Source organism: Platichthys flesus, chromosome 2 (genome assembly GCF_949316205.1).
Source record: "Platichthys flesus chromosome 2, fPlaFle2.1, whole genome shotgun sequence".
Lineage (NCBI taxonomy): Eukaryota > Metazoa > Chordata > Actinopteri > Pleuronectiformes > Pleuronectidae > Platichthys > Platichthys flesus.
In genome coordinates this window covers 1,059,376-1,083,304 of record NC_084946.1, presented here as the reverse complement: position 1 = coordinate 1,083,304, position 23,929 = coordinate 1,059,376, and the positions used below count along the sequence as shown (strand labels likewise).

General features: G+C 40.8%; 1 protein-coding gene across 2 annotated transcripts; it reads left to right on the top strand.

Moving 5' to 3' along the window:
* The first annotated feature begins 5,787 nt into the window (after positions 1-5,787).
* On the top strand, positions 5,788-23,084 carry nampt2 (nicotinamide phosphoribosyltransferase 2). Of its 2 annotated transcripts, XM_062412554.1 has the most exons (11): positions 5,788-6,109; positions 9,044-9,179; positions 9,981-10,084; positions 10,198-10,326; positions 11,684-11,842; positions 12,892-13,022; positions 13,532-13,757; positions 14,698-14,817; positions 15,145-15,285; positions 15,751-15,876; positions 19,398-23,084. In XM_062412554.1, the coding sequence occupies exons 1-11, from the start codon at positions 6,062-6,064 to the stop codon at positions 19,557-19,559; spliced, it is 1,482 nt and encodes a 493-aa protein (XP_062268538.1). In that variant the 5' UTR covers positions 5,788-6,061; the 3' UTR covers positions 19,560-23,084. The 2 variants fall into 2 exon arrangements, with proteins under 2 accessions (XP_062268538.1, XP_062268548.1); XM_062412564.1 differs by lacking the exon at positions 9,044-9,179 and having other exon boundaries at positions 5,789-6,109.
* Positions 23,085-23,929: the final 845 nt, after the last annotated feature.

The window sequence follows — 23,929 nt, the reverse complement described above, 5'->3', positions numbered from 1 at the left end:
TCATTTTCCATACAGCTTTTAAACCGGTTAATGACCCGAAGGCTTGACAGCGTGTTTGCTACGACCATCTGTTACCCCGGGACCAGTGGCGGTTTGGGCAAAAAAAACTAATCTGGCCCGCCAAGCAGTTTTCTATTATCTATCATATGTGTGTGTGGAATTGGCAAATTGGCGCCCCCTGCAACTGCAGCGCCCCTGTTTGATGCTGTGTGATGAAGGGGAGGGGGCACGGGGGCACACATCTTCTTGCGCAGACATCATCCAGCAGCATATCATCATCACCGCACATCGTCGTGCGGCCCCCATCATCCTGCGGCGCATATCATCATCCCTGCACATCATCGTGCAGCACACATCATCCTGCGGCGCACATCATCCTGTGGCGCAGATCATCCTGCGGCGCACATCATCGTGGGGCGCCAACCATCCTGCGGGCTATATCATCATCACTGCACATCATCGTGCAGTGCACTTCATCATGTGGCGCACATCATCCTGTGGCGCACATCATCCTGCTGCACTCTTCATCCTGCAGCCCACATCATCCTGCAGCGCACATCATCTTGCTGCGCACATCATCCTGCCGCGCACATCATCGTGCAGTGCACATCATCTTGCGGTGCACATCATCTTGCGGCGCACATCATCTTGCAGCGCACATCATCCTGCAGCGCAGCACATCATCCTGGGGCGCACATCATCTTGTGGCGCACATCATCCTGCGACGCACATCATCCTGCGGCGCACATCATCCTGCAGCGCACATCATCCTGCAGTGCACATCGTCCTGCTGCGCATATCATCATCACGCACATCATTGTGCACGAACATCCTCCTGCAGTGAACATCATCCTGCTGCACACATCATCCTGCAGCGCACATCATCCTGCGCTGCACATCATCTTGCTGCGCACATCATCTTGTGGCGCACATCATCCTGCTGCGAACATCATCCTGCGGTGCACAGCATGGTGCAGCGCACATCATCCTGCGCGCATATCATCACCGCAAATCACATTGCGGCGCACATCATCCTGCGGCGGCGCATATAATCATCACCGAACATCATAGTGTGGTGAACATCATCCTGCGGCGCACATCATCCTGCTGTTCACATCATCAACGCACATCCTGCAGCGCACATCATCACTGCACATCATGGTGCAGCGCACATCATCCTTCGGCATATATCATCATCAACGCACATCATCATGCTGCAGACATCATCCTACAGCGCACATCATCATGCGGCGCACATCATCCTGTGGCGCACATCATTGTGCAGCGCAAATCATCCTGCTGCGCACTTCATCCTGCGACCCACATCATCTTGCTGCACATAATCCTGCTGCGCACATCATCACTGCACATCATCATGCCGCGCACATCATCGTGCAGCAGACATCATCCTGCCAAGCACTTCATCACCTCACATCATTGTGCAGCGCATATCATCCTGCTGCGCACATCATCTTGCAGCGCACATCATCCTGCTGCGCACATCATCCTGCACATCGTCCTGTGGCGCACATCATCGTGCGGCGCACATCGTCTTGTGGCGCACTTCATCCTGCAGCGCACATCATCCTGCAGCGCACTTCATCCTGAGGTGCACATCATCCTGCAGTGCACATCAAAGGAGGCAAGATTTCAATGGCAAGATAAAAAAAAAAGAATCAACATTTAACCGGTAAATTCTAAATAAAGTTTTATACTTTTAGCAGTGTAATTTTCCCCATTCTGAATGTGTTAAATAACCTGACAGGACGGCAACTCTTATAGCTGCGGGGAGGCGGAGGAGTTTATTTAGGGACACCTTAGCTCTCCCCCTCTTCCTCTCTCTCTCTCTCTCCCAAACTACCGGTCCTGTGGGTGTGTGCGGAAGGTTAGCGTGAGCGCAGCACGTGGGGTCGAAATTGTTTGTCGCTGTAAGTTGCTGTAAGTTATGCAATGTTAACGGAGATCACAAAGAAATTGTCCGCAAATATTAACTGAAGTTTGTCTTTAGAGCCCAGCGTGAAGCTGTGTCTGTGTGCGTGTGTGTGCGACGGTGTCGGCGTCGCAGTGGATGCACGCTGTCCCTGCTTTATTTGAATGAATCAAAGGTATGAGATAAGGATGTGTTTTATGTTTGTAAATGTTTTTAAATATTACAAACGTGTTTAAATTGTGTGCACTTACTATAACATGTTTGTTTTATAGGGCTGCCTCCAGCAAAATAGTTACGGTCACTGGTTTTTCCCACTTTAGATTTCATTTAGATTGTTTGGTTTGATTATTTGTTTCTTTGTTTTATTTTATTTTGTTTTGTTCTATGGCAAGGTGCAATATATATGGTTGACTGGGACTGTGCAATTCAGTGGTAGTGACTTGAATGGTGGTGAATTATTGGCTCCATAAAGTAGAGGCCCTCTTTTGTCATTTTGTTGTTGTATATCGCTTGCAGTGATTTTCTTAAAGTGTGTTGTGTTTGGTTTTTAATGCATGATATCTTAGCATTGTACAATTGGGTCTGGAGCCTATAATTTCTCTCTTTTTTAAACTGTCATTTATATCAAGTCCAGGCCAGCCTTTCCAACCTTTGCACATGTCACTTTACTGTTTGAGCAGTCTGTTTTAAATCATTTGCATCTATTAAATAAATTGTATTTTTTTCTGATATCTCAGCCTCCCGTTCCTTCTTATTCTGGATACGTGATGAACCAAACTTGACATTAACTGTCATCTCTGAACCATTTTAAATCACTACAAACAGAAGAATATGGAAGCGTATTGCATTCACTTTTATTTTTTATTTTTTGGGGCATTTGTAACTTATACTGTGTTGTGCAGAATTGTGTGCATTGATATTTTTGTTCGGGGGGGTGCTCGGAGGGGGTCTTGCCCGGGGTGCAATTCCATGTAGAACCGCCACTGTACGGTGGTGGCATTGAACATCTTAGGGCTCATCCAAGTTTTTGGCATTGCATTGATGCTTTGTCCAGATCATAGGCTTTGATCAGCGGTACCAGTGGTTTGTAGCATGGAGGCAGATGCTGTCCTTTCCTTGTAGATAGCGGGCAAACCTTTCACAGGACCACACCATTGCAAAGCATCCTTCTCTATCTGTAACTATCATTTTTTTTGTCTCTGGTAGGGTGCATGAGCAGAAAGCGACTGGTCTCAGCTCAACTTTGTGTTCCTGTAGTCGTGCTGCTGCCTGGGCGTTTATGAAAATACTTGCATAAATGTAAAAGATATATATATATATTTTACATTATATTATATATATTTATATACATATATATATTTACATTATATTATATATATTTATATATATATATGCACAGCAGTGTTGGGAGTAACGCAATACAAAGTAACGCGTTACTGTAATTCCACTACTTTTAGCGGTAACGAGCATGTAACGAGGTATTTTTTTAAATCAAGTAACGCAGTTACAATTACTGAAATTTAAATGAGTTCGTTACTCGCGTTACGTCGATCGCGATCTACCGGTCGACCGCGAAGGAAGTGTGGGACGATCGCACTGGACAAGAGGCAGTCATGAGGACGCTCCGGCGCACGTAACAGCTCTTTTACTTTTTTTCGCCCCCCCTCGCCACATGGTCGCGCGTTTAGATTTCTCATCTGCTCTCTGTATCGCTCACGGCGGAGTTCCATCCCGATGCGCACACACACAGGTGAGCACACTCCCACCAGCGGACAGAGAGCTTCCGCGGCCCCCCCCTACCCCAAAAAAGCTGTAAACCTAGGGGAAACACTGACAGCGTTGGTGTGTCTATTAAATCTGTCCACTCCGTGAGAGCTACAGGCAGTTACGCAAGGTGAGCCGTATTCTCTCTCCAAAGAGGAAATAGGCTCCCAGATCATAAGTTTGAGAAGCTTCTCCTCACTTTTATTTCATTGGGCCTAATGTGGTAAAAAAAACACTGTTAAATGACTGAGACAGTTATTTTGTATTAAGTTAAGTATTAAAAGGGATTTTTGTACTACTGCTTTATTTGAAGGCCTGTTGCCCTGTTGATTACAAAAAATATGTTTATTGTGTTTAACTGTTCAGTACTATTCATATTCATTACATTTAAAAAGCAGACATAAAAGTAACTTAAAAGTTACTTTCCCTAATAACTAATTACTTTTGATATACAGTAACTGGTGAAGTAATTCAATTACTTTTAAAAGAAGTAACTAGTAACTGTAACTAATTACTCATTTTCAGTAACTTGCCCAACACTAATGCACAGCCACCAGAGGTATTCTTCAGTTGTCATAAAAACTCAAAACGGTATGAGCAGAGTACAGTCTGAGCTACTGTAAAAAAAAACATGGCGACCTCCTTTGAGTAGACCTGCTCCTATTGTAAATATAAAAAGTATTTAGGGCCCATAAGGGCCCATCTTGGGTAAAGAAAACAACAATTTGTACAATTTAGATGAATAACACTCACATTATTTTATATTCTTATTCTGGTAATAGATCCCTTTCACCTAAAACGCACACACTTACACACACTCAATCAATATTAAAAATTTTTTTGTAAAAGACAAGAAAATATATGTAGGCTAGCTATAAAATTTGGTTGGCAGCCTTGATGGAGTTCGAATCTCCTGGGGTATTTCAAAATGATCCGACAGGATTAATCCACCTGGATTGGATTAAATCCTGATCAGATCCTAAAAACGGGTATTTCAAAGCAAATCTGATCCTGAAGATTCAGATTCAGATTTGGCAATCCAATCCTGCCTTTGATCCGGATTAAAAGCTGCTGTTGAGTATTTCAAAACTTAAGTGGGAAATCTGGATCAGTTTGATCCTAAAAATCAGGATCACCCTGATCCCACCTCAGAGGTGGATTTGAGGGAGATTACATGTTAAGATTTGAACAGTTGAAGTGTAACTGCTCCCAAAGTTCTTTGTTTAATACAACTAAGCTTCACTGCTGTTTGATCAATGTTTATTTCCTTTTCACGTTCCTTTTTTTTTTCTGCAAACATGCTGTTCACTGCAATGCTTTAACAAATCGGCGTCAGAAGTGCAACACAGAATAAACATTACACTACTGCATGTACCCTTAATTAATTAATTAATTAATTAACTCTGCTTAATTAGAGATCGCCGAGCTCTTCTTTCAACTTTGTGCTGATTTACATAATTGGTTAACTCAATATAATGATTGCCTTTCATCTAGTCTGAGGACGCATCAACACTGGCTAAGATTATACTTTAATTCAGAGACAATAGTTGAGCTAGCTTCTCCTTTTTCTGTAAAATGTTGGCTCCATTTCCTGTTTCCTGTCTGTGATCCAGGGGGCGGGACGGATTTGGACATCCCAATCTGCCGGTATCAGGATCACTCTGATCCAATCCAGCAAAGTTTTGAAATACCGGGATAGATCAGGTTGATCCGTGGCTGAGGACAGGGGGATTTGGTTATCCGGATCATTCTGATCTGGATTACAAGTTTTGAAATACCGGCCCCTGGTCTTCTGCATGTGAATATTCGTATATCTGGAGCGGAGGGTCTCTCCGTCATTGTCGGTATAACACAACAAACAGTACCGGGTAATTTATGCATTCTGTGTTTTCTTAAAAATACATTCAGTTTGAATTGCAAGTGACTGACATTCATGTAAACATAGAATGAAAAAATAAATATGGATAGAGCGCGCATATAATATATAACTGAATAGCTGATAAAAAATGCTTAATGCACTTGAACGCCGCATGACGTCAGGTGACGAACGCGTTCAGAGAACGTTGGCGTGGCCGTACGTATTGAAAACCGCCCCTCTCTTACAACCCCCACACCACGGACTGGTGTGTGATTCTCCAGTTTCTCGGAAACTGGATTCACCGTAAAAACTCGGTTGTTCAAATCACCACCAATCGCCATAGAACTCGTACTTTCCTGCAACCGGAGCCCCAGTTGGAGTGAGCCCAGTTCACATCCAGCTAGCCCCACACACATGCTGTGGATCCCGGGTCACTTTGGTTAACTTGCTACGAGGACGCAGAGCCTTGCATTCGGCTTCGTTCGCTCATTCATTCAACCACAACAACAATGGCAGCGCAGGATTTTAATTTCTTGCTTGCGACGGATTCCTACAAGGTGAGTGCAGCCGCTCTTTCTACTGTTGGTCTCGGCCCCTGCATCGGACTCCGTCTGTTATACGAGATATTTAACCACAGGCATTTACCACTTTCTGGACTGTGCTTTAAACTCCAGTACAATCTTCATTTGTGCCTCTGCAAGTCATGACTAATGTACAAACCGTTTCATCCTACATATGATCACAGGGTATGTATTCTGATTACACTCCTGTCTTATCTAATTCAGTCTGCAAGTCACAGCACAAAGCAAACTATGTTCGCTGTTACAGTTTGGAGAATCGACAATATTGCATTAATATACACTGAATGGTGTGCACGTTGCTGTTATCCATGGCCACTAGCAGAGGTTGTGACCAAAATGTTATCCATGAAACATCATCTGAGAATAAATGACTTGACCATCTCGTGCCAGTTTCGTCTGAGTTTCATTTTGACCACATCAACCCACTCCTCACATCCTCCTTTATTGTGGGTAAACGTATTTGCTAAATGTATTTATGCAGATACTCCGCTACGAGAGCTTCATCACAGCGTGACAATGGGACAGACTCGTTTTTGAAGCAGGATTCACGAACAAGGCTTGGGAAAGCCTTTGCTGCCAAATTTAATAAGTGCCCAGCATTACATCTGCCACGTGCACACAGTGTGGCAAAGGGCGTAAAAACTAATTGGTAATGTTTTCTAACTAAATTGTGTGGACACAGTCCACCAACACACACTCTCTTATCAAACTTCTAATTCGTCATTGTCAGCATCACCACAGGGGCCATATTTCAATTACAAATAATGACAGGGTCCGGACATGTGGACAAAATGCTTACAAAAAATACATTGTACATGTACAGTACCCCCTGTAACTTTGTGCTAGTATTATTGTATGCAGACGCTCAAGCTATTACAACCACAATCTAATTCATGTCCACTGTCGGCCTTGCCCTTCATGTCTGCCTTGGACTACTTCAGGGCCTTTTCAGACATAAGACTATTCATTGACATAAGAGTATTGTTAAAAGTAGAAACAGTCAGTATATCAGTACTACTTTGTGTCAAAGTGCTAACCTCAAGGAAATGTTGTGACAGAGTTAAATATTAGTTTTTTACTGAAGACTATTGAAGACCACGATCTCTCAGGAGTCCCATGACTCCAGTTTAAGGAATCATGTTCTAAAAGGCAATTCCCAGTGTGATAAATTAATATGCCTAGCCAGTAATGCTCACTCTCATAGTCTGTAGTTGTGTTTAATAGAACATAACCCTACACTGACTGTTTTGCTTTCATTTTCATGGTAATGAAACTGAAACTTGATTCAGTGTTTCATGACATTTTGTAACCTGAAACCAGCTGTGAGTCAGTGCTGTGCTTGAGAAGGCACTGCTGGCATATACAGTACGACAAACACCCTCTTTAGTAGAGTTAAATGTCAAATGTCACTGTTAGATGTCATTGAAAGGTCTGCACTGCATTCAGATGGCAGAGGTCTGCATGCTGACCAACTGGCCTTTATACTAGCTCCAGTGACCCCTGCAGAAATGTCCATAGCAGCACCACCACCAAGAGGATTCCTCCAATGGGCCTGTCATCACAATCACACAATACATCTACATGAACTTGATTCCAGAGAGATATTCATCGTCAGCAGAAGAATCATAATCGCTGTATTTGTTTTCTTTCATTTACCAGCAGCTGGGCATAATTTTCACTCATCTCAGTCTACTGAGTGGCTTGGTATTTTTTTGTTATGTCTATGAACCCCTGACGTGTCAGTGCAGTCAAAATGTAATTGTCCTAAATAGTGACATTCCCATAAGCCTCAGCTCCAAAAGAAGATATATTTAGATCCTTACAGGAGTCATTATGCTGATTACGATGTCGCCTGCATGACTACATGCTTTTTCACTTGATCCCTGACCTATCAATGTGACTGTGGCTTTGTGTTTTGTTTCCCTTTGAGCTTCTCAGTTGCATAACTTGTGTCATTATTAACAACTATATCCAATATGCACCCACAGCACAGCTGAGAACAACGTGATCTTTAGCTTTCACTACTGAAGTTTCTGAAGAATTCTCTAGGGTTACATTTTTTTCTTGTGCCTAGCTACATGCAACCATAGTGTTTACACTATATACACCTGCTGATTGTTATTCATTTGTTTTCCTGTTCTTTCTCTGTGGTTTGTTCTGGGTCCTACCCCCACCATCCCTCCTTAAATGTAAAAAAAAATAATCCCTGTTTATAGTGCAGGTAACATTCACCCATTCACTATTCACACATTGATAGAGTGCTCCATTCATACACTGTCAGCACAGCAATGTGTGGTTCACCATCTTGTCCAAAGACACTTTAGAATCATCAACCATCTGGATAGTGGACAACCCACTAGATTTCTGAGCCACAGCCACCCACTTACATAGTTAGCCTGTAGAAAGTGTGAGGGTAATATATGTGGAAACAGGACAAATATTAAAGGTCTTCCAGTAAAGATAGAGCCTGTGCTGGAAATTTCTATGTTTCGGATCTCCTGTGTTTCGGATTATGTTAGAAGGAAGAGAAGAGAGAGAACTTAAACTATTGGCAGGATGAGGCAGAATAATCCAGAGTAAATGCTCCTTGGAGTTATTTCTTCCAGTGACTGGTGGATGCTGTTGATTATTCAATTAGTGCTGAAGGTGTTGTACTTTAAGGTTTCATTATTCCTTCCCACTTGAATCCAGAAAAAATGCTTACTATACAAAAGCATCACATAGTACAGACAATCCTTCACTTAGAAGTATAAATCTGTGTGATGTGATGAGATTAAGAAGTGTTGCGTGGACATTTCAGATACTGTGGGTGATAATTGGAAATATATTGCAACATGTTTACTCAATGAAACTGTTTTGGGGGTATTGCTTGTCAGTTGCTTGTGCTTGATTTCTGTCTGTTTCTTCCAGATCACACACTACAAACAGTATCCTCCAAACATCAACAAGATCTATTCATACTTTGAATGCAGACGCAAGAGGGGTTCCCAGTTTAGTGAGGTGGTGTTCTTCGGACTTCAGTATCTACTGAAGAAGTATTTGGAAGGTAGATTCACCCCCTTTCCCCTGGCTGAGCGTTATAGCACTGTGGCAGATCTCGAGACTGGTCTTTTTTTGCTATAAACTTGACTTGTTTGTATTTCTTAAACCATTCCCTATTGTCTTGGGGAGTGCCAAGCCCAATATGCAACTACCGCGTCCGCCGAACATTTGCACGTAGGGAGTGGTCGCTAGAGCCGTTTGCAGACATGAACTGCGGGTTAAGGTCGTAGAATTGGGTCCTGAGTTTGCCTTTCACACATGCACAACACAGCGGGAGGTTCTCTGCACAGGCGCATTATTCATGCTAGAGGGGGAGCAGCCGGGTGCGACAAGCAGAGATGGGAAGAGACCTGTTAACACCGTTGCTCAGATCACGTGATCTTCGTTACAACATACTGGCGTTGGCTCTTCCCGCCAAACTCTCTTGGCACCTTTGTCCCAGCAGGGGATCCCTTTCTGTGTTCTCACATCAAATTCTCCTGGATGTCGACTGATGTTATACTAAGCAGGGAAAGATAGTCCGGAGGCTCTCACTCGGACATTTGTATTCACACATGCACCGCCTCCAGATAAATATCAGAGAATTCAGTCTATGTCTAAAGGCAGTTAAAAATATAAAATTCCCTGCAAAAAAAACTGTAGTTTGAAAAGTTCACTCCTTTAACATGTGATCTGGAATCGTTTGGTAATTCCAGCACCATTGATAATTTTGATTTAAATTGACTACAGATGAATCAATATTCCTCTATGTACAGTAGTTTCTGCTTGTGACTGATGTTGTAGTAACTTAGACTGTTCTCTACAGGCCCTGTTGTCACTGAGGAGAAGATTCAGGAAGCCAAGGTCTTCTACCAGATGCACTTCAGACAAACTGTTTTTGATGAAGAAGGCTGGAGGAAAGTGCTTGAGGTGCACAAAACGATTTCAACTGTTGCTTTGTCCAGACAGATTGAGATAAAGAGGCATCCATCATTATACACACAGTAAATAACTTGGCCTAAATATGCTTGTTACCTTGTCAGAAACATAATGGCCGTCTTCCTATCCGGATAAAAGCTGTCCCTGAAGGCAGGATTGTACCGAGAGGCAACGTGCTCTTCACTGTGGAAAACACTGATCCCAACTTCTACTGGCTCACCAACTACATTGAGGTAAATTGTGAATATGCTGAAGCTTTAGTGAATAACAGAGAGATAGCTTAGTTATAAGTGTCCTTCCAGTTTCATATTAAACCAGAAGTTAAATAAACAATAACCACTTTCTGGAGTTTTTAAGTTCCCTAACCCATTCTAGCTACTCGTCATACAACTGTATACAAAAAACAACAGTATGTCCATTCCCCATTTGAGGAAATTATGCTTAAGGAGCATCAGTCCCTATCTCCACAGCCTCAAAATTAATCGCAAATTTGTATCTATTTTAAATGTCCCTTAATTTATTAATTTTTTTCATCATTTTATTTTCGTTTTAATATTCTTACCAACAATAAAAGGTAAGCCTACTACTTATTTGCTTTCAGCCAGCTACTCAAACAGACAAGCAACAAAATAACAAACAAACAAAATACAAAGGCAAGTGTCGGCCTACTTTATAATAAATAAAAAAAATACTAAATCAATAAGAAGTACCCTATTTTTTATAAATGAAAACATATAGCTGCAGCCTAATAGCTAAAAATATATATTTTAGTTGGCGAAATATTAAAACAAAAAGCGAGAGCAGATCAGACTGGAGGCGAACACAGACACTGAAGCTTGATAGAAACCAACTGCAGCTTCTGCTCTGGTCAAGAAGCTAAGGACGCTGATCTCTGAGCAGCTGAGACCAGAGAAACTCTGTGTTTTCACTGTTTCAGTAGTTAAGAAGCAGTCAGTCACTGAGCGGCTTTTTCACGTGAACGAGCTCTGATCTCACTGTGTCTCACTGAGTGAGTGGGCGGGGCGGGGGGCGGAGCCCCCAGACCAGTGCGCTTTCTGGGAGGACCCACACACACACACACAGACTCTCCCGCTCCTGGTACTTCATGACGGCCTGATACGATGATGTTTAAAAAATGATTGTGACTTAGTCAACCACCAACCAAAAGCGTGTGTCACACATCAAAAAAATTGACGTTGTTAAAATGGGTTTGCGTTAACGCCATTAATAACGCGTTTAACTGACAGCACTAGTTTTTATAAGTTGTTACTTGGACTCAAACTTGGGCTGCAGCGATTTAATTTGATAATTCCATTGAGTGATGACATTATCTGTTCTTTATTTAATAGCAATAGTAAATATACAAAAGAGAAAAAAGGCATGTCTAACTAACAGTTTTTTTTAGAAAATCCAACATTTTTATTGGTTAAATGCAAACCAAACCCAGTTAGTGCATTTAAATGCCATCTGGTAAAAAGGTATACAACTTTAAACTGTAACAGACAAGGTTCAGTGGAAGCATACAACCACAGGGCAGTTATTCTAGCTTCTCTCTTTTTCTCATCCAACCCTCCCTCTTGTGGACTGTAGACCATGCTGGTGCAGATGTGGTATCCCATCACAGTTGCCACTGTATCCAGGGAGTTTAAGAAGATCCTGGCCAAGCACCTGAAGGCCACCTCAGGAAGCCTTGAAGGCCTGGACCTGAAGCTGCATGACTTTGGCTACAGAGGCGTCTCCTCACAGGAGGTCAGAAGTATTTTGGCCCTTTGTAATTATTTCGTTAAAACTCAGCTCTGAGGCAAAGCGGTTTCTCATTTTATTTTTGTATATTGCAACATTCCTATGTTGTGGCTTCAGAGTATCTACAGGCGCTATGTTTGCACATTGGCCTATCATTACTATCATCGAAACTCTGCTTGTAAATGCTCTTTGTTGCAAGTCGTAATCTTGCAATATCTGCTCTGTGATTATGGCTGTATCATGCTGAAGTTATCAAGTTATTGCATGATGTACTGTTCACATGATCTATTATGGGCACAAAGGTCAGATGACTGAACATCATAGGGAAACACTTTCATTGGAACAGGAAGCTGAATTAAAATTCTTATGTCCTACATACTATTGGGAGGGTTAGTGCACAGAGGAACAAATGTTTGAACATTCTCTCTTCAAGCTGAGCTCAGTGTACTGAATCTCCTAGGCATATGTCACTCTAAGAGCCACGTCAACAGCATAGTCCTGCTGGCTTTCAGAGGGACCCACACATCAAACCAATCACTCGGTCAATCACAGAATTGTTAAAAACAAAATGTGTTGAGGAATATTCATTAGAAGGGAGAGCAGAAAGGGAAATCTTCAGATTCACTTCCGCGATGTACAAAAATCTTGTCAAGCCTGAGGTAAGATAAAAAAAAAAGCTAGTTTTTTCCCTGAGTCAGTGAAGAGCATCCTCCACCCACTATGATTTCCCAGGGTTTGCGATGAAGATAACAGAAGTTACACTCTCTCATAATGTAGTCTTGATAATATTTGTCAATTTTTTTACACCCAATTGACAATATTTTTTTTATTTTATCTGTAGTCTGATGTGAACAACATGGATAAGGGTTAAGCTGCAGAGCTCTCATCTCAAGTGTTTAACTACCTGCATGAAGCTCACTGCAAAATGTGTAATCAGGATGTAATAACCCTGCTGCATATGTGCTGTCGTTGTGCTGTAGCTCTTTAACACTATGCCTGAATTTCAAAGACACTAATTGGAACAGTGATTTATTATTCCCACCTGTACACCCCAGTCTGCAGCATTAGGGGGAGCAGCTCACCTGGTTAATTTCTGCAGCACAGACACAGTGGCTGGACTTCTGATGGCTCAGAGATATTATAGCTGCCCGATGGCTGGCTTCTCCATTCCAGCAGCAGAGCACAGGTAGAACACAAGACTTGTCTTTCTACCTCTTTCTCTCGACCACAACAGACACTCTTTCTCACAAACTGTGTTGTCCTTGGTTACATCAGAATATTTTTGAAAAGATCCTACATTAATTTGAGTTTTTAGTCTAGAATTAATGTGATTGATGTCCTGTCTATGTTTTGGTCTTATCTGAAACTCTCTCTATGTAAAGATGCTTCAAACAACCAACTCAACTGTTGTACAGCACAGCTTGACCAGTTTAATGTATCCCTTACTTATCTTCACAATGATAAAATCCATTTTCAGTGTAAAATTGTGTTTGCAATGTGGAAGTGAGGCATTTAAATTTTTTGTACTTCCATAAATTAAATACATATCCCATTGTTCAAATCTGCCCAGTTGATGAGTCAGTGCATTTTAAGTAAAACTGTAACATCATCAGCAGTTGTATTTTCAGATATAAGAACAAATTGTAAGATTGCCAGCACCATGAGACGGTTCCTTTCTTCCTCTCTGTTATCCAGCACCATCATCTCTTGGGGGAGGGACAGGGAGAAGGAGGCGTTTGAGCGAGTCCTGGACCAGTTCCCCTCTGGACCAATCTCAGTGGTCAGTGACAGCTACGACATCTTTAACGCCTGTAAACACATATGGGGAGAGAAACTGAAGGAGCGAGTGATGGAGCGCAGCCAGGACTCCTGTCTGGTCATCCGTCCGGACTCTGGAGATCCTGCAGAGACCCTTATTGAGGTAAAGAACAGGCCTGATTAATCAGTGTTGGACAACCAAGGCAATTTTACTATTAATAACAAACGGTCTATTAGTTCAGACTAATTTATTACTGGAAATGTCTTAACTATAGATGTCTGAATATATATCTTCTCAGCTCCATTTCAAGAGTAGGGGACTGCATTTACAGGATATAGCACTTTTTTTGTGTGTTTCATTACATTAGGCCACTTTAGTCTTTTCTATCACACATCATTTACACTTGATGGAATAGCCTTCAGGAAAAAACTGTTTAGTGTCTTCCCTAAGGACCCTTCAGGACTAGAGGAGTGGACTGTCTGATTAGGGGATGATCTGCTCTGTCTGCTGAGCCACAATTAAATCCAGCCTAGAAGGTTTAGTTGGAAAAATCTGTAGGCAGTATCTTCTTAGCTGCATTTTAGAGCTTTAGAAAAAACGCATCACATGACTGTACTATTACAGCTTTTTCTTTACCTTCCCACACAGCACTGTAAAACAGTGGCATGATTGCAGACAGATGGAACACATATAATCATGAAGGAGACTCAGTTTAGTTTTATAACTTTTCTAAAATAATTTGATATACAGTATATTAACCAAAATCTGTAAAATATAATGTGTTCATGCAGTGACTATATGAATAATTGATATAACTGATTGTAGATACAAGTTGAGAATGAATGTTTTTTCAGTATCGTTATCACATCATCTGATGTTTTTATAAGAGATATGATTAATATATGATATATGTTATCAATAGTTATCACAATATGTTTGACAGTAACGATGAGAAAGCAGTTTGTTGGTCCATTAAGATGCAGAGTGACTTGTATTTCTGAAATGCAGATTTTTGTTCAGACTGCACCAAATTAACGTGCAGCTTGTAGCTATATGTATAAATCAAAGTCCCCCAAAAATATACACTTTGTCTGCTTTATAGGTCATCAAGATTTTAGAAGAGTGTTTTGGCAGCTCTCTGAACTCGGTTGGATACAAGGTGCTGCCTTCTTACCTGCGAATTATTCAGGGAGATGGCATTGACCTCTGCTCAGTGGACGAGGTAAGAAGAAGATTGGTTGTTGTAGTAGTTTTATCTTAACTGTTATTTATACATTGTTTTGTTAGTTATGAAGACTTTTCATTGCTGAGATTCGGCTGTGCTGTGACACACCACAGCTTTATAGTAGAGACGACCAAGAACCACAAGCAGAAACAAATTCAAATTTAAAATTCCACATAAAGTTATCTTGCACATTTGATCTCAACGGTCTTTCTAAAAAAGACATTTCACTATGATTAATTTTGCAATTGCCCTTCCAATTTAGAGATGAGAAATCCTGAATTGGTGTGATTGTGTTTGAAGCTGTAATTTTTGAGTTTTCTGAAGATCCTTAAGAAGCTGAGAGATGAGGGCTGGAGTGCTGAGAACGTATTCTTTGGATGTGGCAGTGCTTTGCTTCAGAAACTCAACAGAGATACACTCAACTGTGCCTTCAAGTGCAGCTATGTCGAGACTAATGGCAAAGGGGTAAGTGGAAGGGTTTGGGCTTGATTTGAATACTGTGACTGAATTGCTGTAGAGATTATCACTCTTAATTTACTGGCTAATGTTGCCTGGTCAAATAATCAAAACCCTTCAATGATAAAGTCTGCACACTGCCGTCTGTTGCTCTTATAGTTGGAACCATCAATAACAGTGGTTACGATAACTGGTTCTTACCAAAGGAGCTATAGGGGGCACAACGACAACCAAACCTTAATATATAGTAGTCATTATCTGGTGACAAGTAGTGTGTAAATGTACAGAGGTAGATGTGATATTTTATCCAATGAAGTAGAGTTTGTGGAACTACTTTCTGGTTCAGCTGTTATTGTGCTTTCTTGTCTCATGGGTACCCGTACTGGAATCCTCATAGAATGTCGCTCTCAATTTGCTCATCAGTATGATTTCCATTAGTTGTCTTGAAACTAGTTATATGTCTCTCCCCCCCAGATGGATGTGTACAAGCAGCCGGTGACCGATCCATCCAAGGGCTCAAAGAGGGGTCGGTTATCACTGAGGAGAAACTCTGATGGCTTCTTGGAGACGATAGAGGAAGGAGCAGGCAAACCTGAGGAGGTTAGTCCAATCATTTCACTGTTCATTGACTAAGTGTATTTTAGTAATACAATTCTTTGGTTGATAGGTAAAAACTACAATTACATAATTTGCTCTTTTTTGTACCGCTCAAGGGTTTATGAACATGTTACCCTTTTGATAATATTTGGTTTTCAGTGCTTTATCCGAATACACGTAAAAGCACAATTCCAACTGTATAACTAACCAACAATGTTTTGCGTTCTCACATACACTTCTTCCTGGGAAACTGCAACTCACTGGAGTGCTATACACACACAAGAGAAAGTAAACACAGGAGACATATAAAAAAAATAATGTTTAAAATAGGGCTGTCAAACGGTTAAAATATTTAATCAGATTAATCACAGGGAACCGTGAATAATCACATTACATTACATTACATTTCATTTAGCTGACGCTTTTATCCAAAGCGACTTACAATAAGTGCATTCAAACCCGAGGGTACATACCAAGGACGACAAGAATCAAGAAAATACAATTTCTTCAAATAAAGCAAAACTACAAAGTGCTATAAGTAAGTGCCATTTAAGTGCTACTAAAGTGTTAGTTTCAAAAAGTTTTTTTTTTTTTTTTTTTTTATTCAAGGTAAAGTCGGAAGAGGTATGTTTTTAGTTTTCGGCGGAAGATGTGTAGACTTTCTGATGTCCGGATGTCAATGGGGAGCTCATTCCACCATTTAGGAGCCAGGACGGAAAACAGTCGTGTTTTTGATGAGTGTTTAGCTCGCAGTGAGGGAGCAACGAGCTGATTGGCCGAAGCAGAGCGGACTGAACGGGGTGGGGTGTAATGTTTGACCATGTCCTGAATGTAGACTGGACCGGATCCGTTCACAGCATGGTACGCAAGTACTAGTGTTTTGAACCGGATGCGAGCAGCCACTGGTAACCAGTGAAGGGAGCGGAGGAGAGGAGTAGTGTGAGTGAATTTAGGTTGGTTAAAAACCACCTGCATTCTGGATGAGCTGCAAAGGTCGGATGGCAGTAGCAGGTAGACCTGCCAGGAGCGAGTTACAGTAATCTAGACGTGAGATGACCAAAGCCTGGACCAGAATCTGCACCGCCTTCTGAGTGAGAAGGGGGCGTATTCTCCTGATGTTGTACAGCATGAATCTACAGGACCGTGTTGTTGCAGAAATGTTGGCAGTAAGGGATAGTTGGCTGTCGAGTGTTACGCCCAGGTTCCTAGCCGTCTGAGTGGGGGTTAACACAGAGTTGTCAAAGTTAATAGTCAGGTCGTGGATGGGAGAGTCTTTCCCTGGAAGGAAAAGAAGTTCAGTTTTGTCAAGGTTAATCTTCAGGTGGTGTTGAGACATCCACTGAGAGATGTCGGTCAGACAGGCAGTGATTCGTGCTGCTACCTGTGTTTCTGATCAGGGAAAAGACAGGATTAGTTGGGTGTCATCGGCATAGCTATGGTAGGAAAAGCCGTGCGAGTGAATGACAGAGCCGAGGGAGTTGTTGTACAAAGAGAAGAGGAGAGGACCTAGGACAGAACCTTGAGGGACCCCAGTAGTGAGGGGACAAGGTTCAGACATAGACCCTCTCCAAGTTACCCTATAAGTGCGTTCATTGAGGTAGGAAGAGAGCAGGGAGAGAGCAGAGCCTGATACACCGAGGTCCTGAAGGGAGGAAATAAGGATCTGGTGGTTCACTGTGTCGAATGCAGCAGAGAGGTCTAGAAGGATGAGGACAGAGGAGAGAGAGGCTGCTCTAGCAGTGTGAAGCTGCTGAGAGACAGCAAGGAGGGCAGTCTCAGTTGAGTGACCTGCCTTGAAACCAGACTGGCGAGGGTCAAGAAGATTATTGTGGTTAAGATAGGAGGAAAGTTGATTAAAGATAGCACGCTCAAGAATTGTGGAAACAAAGGGAAGGAGAGAGACAGGTCTGTAGTTATTTACTTCAGACGGGTCCAGGGTGGGTTTCTTCAGGAGAGGATTTACTCTTGCCTCCTTCAGAGAATTAGGAAAACAGCCAGTTGACAGGGAAGTGTTGATTAGATGGGTAAGAAAAGGAAGAAGGTCAGGGGCAATAGACTGGAGAATGTGAGAAGGGATGGGGTCAAGGGGGCAGGTGGTCGGGCGGGCGGAGGTTACCAAGGTCAGAACTTGATTGGGAGACAGGGGGGTGAAAGAGGAGAGCAAAGGGGATGAAGATGAAGTTGTTGGAAGTGTGGTTATAGAAGGAGGATCAGAAAATGAAGAGCGTATGTCATCTATCTTTTTGGTAAAGTAGTTGACAAAGTGGCTTGGTAGAAGAGAGGAAGGAGGAGGGGGACTGGGAGGGTTGAGGAGGTTGGAAAAGATGGAGAAGAGTTTTTTGGGATTAGAAAATGAGGCTTGAATTGCAAAATGAGGCTTGAATTGCAAATGAGGCTTGAATTGCAATCACCATTTCTTAATGCCCAAATTCAAATTTTCTATGTATTGTTATGGTAACTCAAAGATAAATGACAGAATGCAGATATATACATTTCTTTTTTTATTGATGACCAGTCCAAATCATAAAGTTATTAAGATTGAAAAATAGTATAAAATCTAATCAAAATATACCACACCATAATTAAGTTTTGCTGTGTCTTTGCTATGCCTCGGAGCAAACATAGAACTTTTTTTTACCAATCTCAAAGATAACCTTTATCCTTAACAATTGGGGCATCTTAACCTTTGCTCTTTTTTTATCTTTATCAAATATAGGATGGTTGAATACAACTTTTTTTTAAATCGACAAACAAACAACACAACAAACCAAACCTTTACACAATTCAATTTGAAATCTGAATCTGAGCCCATCTGTACAAGCAGTGCTGAGCCAGTTCACACTTAAAAAGAATGATTTCTAAGTTCAGTTCATGCAGATGAAAATGAACTAGTTCACGTTTTGGTTATGAATCCTGGTGTCAGATCATGTTGACGAGTCATCTTCATGTTTAAATTCAGCCTCATAATCTCTGGAGCGAATCAAACAAACACTTAGTTACTTCATGTACTGATCAGGTCATGATCATTAATGATGAGTCTTTATTAGTTACAGTGAGAGCAGAATGAAGGACGACACAGAAACTCCATCTCGGTACAAACCAACTACTCTGATCATGACGCAGCGGCGCTGATCACTGAGCAGCTGAGACCAGAGAAACCCTGTGTTTTACTGTTCTTCTACAAAGTCACCGGCTGCTAAACGTGAACAAGCTCTGATCTCACTGCGTGTGTCGCTCCGAGCGAGTGAGTGGGGCGGGTGTGGGTACATGGATCAGGTCCTTCTTTGCATGCTTTAAAGCCTTACAAAAATTAACGCGTTAATTCCACAAATTAATCATCCAGCATTAACAAAGCGGCTCAAGTCATGACAGCTGGTTACATTGCACAACTGACTTTGGACATCATTTTAACACAAAGTTTCACAAGATAAAGTAGCTGGAGGTCCAGTCGCTCAGTTTGAATTGGTTTAATACCTGCTCCTCCTGCATGTGATGATGATTTATGAGCACCCTGTGTTTCCCAGGACCTACTGGTGACAGTTTTTGAGAACGGCAGCCTGGTGCAGGACTACTCCCTGGAGGAGATCAGGAAGAACGCTCGGCTGCCTAACGAGGAGCTGAATCTCCCCCTACACAACCATGAACAGGAGCAGCTTCACAGTCGTATCATCAATGGGATTCATTAGATCAAACACAGTCTCCAACCATGCATAAGACACTTCAGTGGTAAACAGGGTGCACTGGAATGAAGGCTGCTGTGTGATATAATGGCAGCCCTCTAAGAATAAACTGATCATGTTGAAGGAGAGTGAAAGGCTATTTCTCATAGCAGACACTACCAGGCACTACCACTACCCCCCTGCCCCATTCCTCTCAGGATCCCTGTGATAATAGGTAGATAATAATTCATTTCTCTCCTCATTCTGAACACTCTCTTGCGAGCAGAGGGTTTATCTGCCCTGGTATGGCCTTGACAAGAATTAAAGCTCAGGGTCAACTTTAATAAGCTAAATTAGTTTTTGCTTTTTCATTCTTTGATTTAGGAACAACAAAATGAGGAAGTAGGTCTCTCTTGAGCATTTAATGAACTAACATCCAAATATTCCATTTTATTTCTGTTAGCATATAAAGGCCAGAAACATTTACTAAGATAGATAGAAAAGTAGCCATATTACTGATTGTCGTAATAATACACTTTTGGATCGGTTTGCACTGAGTACTTGATGCAAATTATTACGTAAATGGTCAATGTTCACTCCATTTTCAGCAGAGCAATATATAGCGCTAGCCAAGTTTTTTTTTTACTTCCACATAGATTCATAACAGCAATTTTCCTTAAGCAGGTTTGCAGTGCATAACACTTGAGATGTCAGATGAGAAAAGGAAACTCACGCATGAATGTGAACCCTTTGGGTTGCTCCTAAAATTGTATCTGATCTTCATCTAGGTCACATGTGAAAAAAACAATTTATCAATCAATCAAAATGTATTTGTATAGCCCATATTCATAAATCCCAATTTGTCTCATAGTGTTTAACAAGTCCTAACCCAGGGATTCCACAAACCTTTCAGTTGTCAACCTCTAAAAAGAACAGGGACAGAGCAACCCCCACTACCTCTAAAATTGGTTGAAGCACACCGGCATATAAACGTGTAGTTTGCAAAAAAGAAATTGCCTACCTGCACATATTGCTGTTTCCTGTGGCGCTACATATTGACCTGTTACAGCAGGTGCTGTGGTCATGTCGGGGGAAAGAAAAATAGAAGGCTGAAGCTACTTAATGTTTTCATGGTTTTTATTTTCAATGTTCATATTTTAGAACAATTGTGGTTAAATGTGCCATTTCTAATAGTTTTTAAATTCTCAACACTGAACACTGATTTCATTATGGAAAAGAACAATGATTTGAGTGTTAACATTTCAGATCGATTGTGCTGTGTCCATAAATGATAGGGTTCCCTTACTTTTCCTTGCCTCTGTAAATTAAAATATCAGCTGTACAAGTATTACAAGTAAAAAAAAATTGATTATACAGTACTGCCACAGTTTTGTAAAACAATTTGTGAAACAATACCTGTAAGTTTTCTTTTCAGTATTTCTGATGCAACTGATCCACAACACACTCTTTATGGAACCCCTGTTATATTCACTATTTTATATACAGAAATTATCAACCCTATAAATAACCAATAACAAACATTTAACCAACAACTACCAACATTTGATAAATAATTGACGAAATTATTGTAACGCTTTATGAAAGGTTATTTCGTGATTTATGTTTGAAATAAAACTGTTAAAATACTTATTGTTTGATATTTTAAAGATAGTTTTTATTTTTTTGCATAATAATGTCAGTTTACTGCCTCATGTTTCCCCAGACCTTTATCAGCTACCACCTTAAACCGCTGCTGCCAAATGTAGCCACTTTGCTGCTGTTAGCTCAACAACATCATCCAAGTATTCGTGTAGTTAACCCCAAAAAGATTTACTGCCTTTAATAAGCAACATATAAAAGTATCAACTACACTTCTCCAGCCTTTAAACCTTAGTTTCACCAGGCTGTTCATGCTTCCTGCCCTTTAGTGAACTAGCTGAGCTCAGCATCCCAGTGAGGAGACCGTGTCAGTAGTGTAAGTCAGCTCCTGTTGTCTGGAGCAGTTGCAGTTGTGCTCGATGCTGACCTCTTCTCACAGCTTCTGTCCCTGTGTCAGCACTTCATCCAAATATTGTTCATGTCAGACTGAGTGAATTTTAGTTTACATAACTCCAAGTTATCTTTAGTGAAATGTTTATTTTGAAAAAAAAAAAATTGAATTGTAACAATAAGTAATTGGCTGATCAGACAAAAATGGTATGCTGAATGCTACAGTGAACATGGCTCATTTCATCAGACATTAAGATGGAAACACATATTAGTTAATGAATAAATAAATTTGATTGATAGTAAAACTCCACTCTGTGTGGTTAAGGTGCTTAATTGCTTGTTTGGCCTTTTGACCTTGACCTTGGACTGGCTCATTAAAACAGTGGTACTCCTACAAAGAGTGGCGCAATAATGCAAGTGATTATGAGGTGTGATGGCGGAGAGGTCTCTATGAATGATATGATGATATTTAACTGTTTCGGAATTAAATTAACACAGTCTTTGAGATAATGCATTGATATTCTCTCAGATTATAAAAGGACTTAGGTGATGATGCAGTGATCATGCTCATTTCAATAGTTTTTCGCCATTTACTGCTATTTCCAAAATTTTGTATGATTTTCTGTTAATACAGTTTTCAGATTTGACAAATCACTTATTTTTGCAGATGAGCAAAAATAAGTGACATTAATAAGTTGCTACATTTCGGAAAACAGGCGTATGATTGTGCAAGGCTAACATGACAGGGGTAATTCCACATCCCTGGATAAAAAAATACAGGATGAAACATGCATTTAAAGTTAGGTTTGATTGACCGAGGAAACGTTTGATTTTTATATTGAAAAAGAAAAAAAATCTCTGAAATTATCCTACACATTAGTGCACACCTTAAATGTCTGTGATGTTCACAACATTCCTCCAGTTGTTTTATGACATTTGAGCAGTAAGTCTAAATATACCAACCGGCCTCTTCCACTACGTCAACAAGAGGCATTATTACTATTATCAAAATGCCAAATAAAAGTGCATCTCAGAGGATTCTCACTGTTGTCGCAGATGATTTTAATGTGTCATCTGATTACCTCCCTTCACCAACATAGTGTCAAAATATATTGATTCATTAAGGGGCTCCTTCTTGCTGTTCTGAGCAGGTAATGCTGCCTTCCTGTACAGGAACATGTGTACAGTGTAAGAAGCGTGGGACATATTTGAGTGACACATTGTTTCGTTGAGTGAGACCTTTTAGAAACCTGCTGTAAATTAATTTGAAGTGTTGTCAAATTTTCTGTTACCTTTTTTGTGGTGAGTGTAATTGTGTTTTTCAGAGACATTCCGCAACAATCAGTTCAGTGTCTTACAGCACTGGTGAAAGCAATTAATGATGTACACATGTTCTAGCTCTTGTGTAGTTCCAGTACTAATCATTGTTGTATTTATATTTTGTAAATATCTTTTGACTCAGATTTTGCTTTTAACTGATCTGTATCTTTTGAATGTGGTTTCTTTGATTTTTGTTCTGAAAACTGAACTTTTCTAAGATTAAAGAAAAATAATTATAAAAGCTTCAAACTGGGCAATTTACTTTGTTAAACTACAAACAACTAAACCATCCTATAGAGGAAGAGGTTGGTAAGCAGGAAGTAGAACCTCTGCATGACATCACATGGATGATAAGTAATGAACTCAGAAATGAGTACACATGACATGGAGATTATTTATGCCAGATTTAGCTATCAGCTAATTTCCATATGCGGTCCTTTGGCAGGTACACTCTAATTATTTAATTGTGTTGTGAGGGGAGACCATAAACTGAGAATTGTTTTTAGGTGCAATTCCAGAAGGGGACAGGAAAAAATGTAATAACTGAAGGATTGTAGCAGGATGTTTAAATGGTTAAATACCATCAGACACATCCTCACTGGATGTAAGGTGACATTTAAAGATAACCTCACCAATACCTTTATTGCAGTTTTGACCATGTAATTCATATTTGTTAGTAAATAAGATATCTTAAATTTACCAAGTGCACCACCAGTTTGCCTCGCTTCTCTCCTCAAGAGGGCAGCAGATTCACACAAAGCTTGGTTTTCTGATCGGACGTGGTGCTACAAAACATTTTGTAGTGTTGCGTTGTCATGATGATATTCTATTTCTACATTATACGTGGTCTGTATTCATATAGGTTTCTGCAAGACTAAAATAAAAACTTCAACGGGTCAAACTTTCAAAGATGAATTAATGTGCACTTTCATTATAATATGAATAGTGTTGTCTATTTAAATTGTATCAGTCAGTGGGAATCAAACATGTCTTCTTCTATGTCCTCGTATAAGCTTCTGCCGAGGGAAATAACTGGGTCAAACCGTGGGTCAAAATTGCTGCTAGATCATTTTGATAATTGGATTATT

Bases quoted from the DNA above. Each gene is read 5' to 3' on its own strand.
- nampt2 (XM_062412554.1), top strand. From the start codon at position 6,062: ATGGCAGCGCAGGATTTTAATTTCTTGCTTGCGACGGATTCCTACAAG. The intron at 13,023-13,531 runs GTAGAACACAAG...TCTGTTATCCAG, and splicing joins ATTCCAGCAGCAGAGCACAG to CACCATCATCTCTTGGGGGA. The intron at 15,877-19,397 runs GTTAGTCCAATC...TGTGTTTCCCAG, and splicing joins GAGCAGGCAAACCTGAGGAG to GACCTACTGGTGACAGTTTT.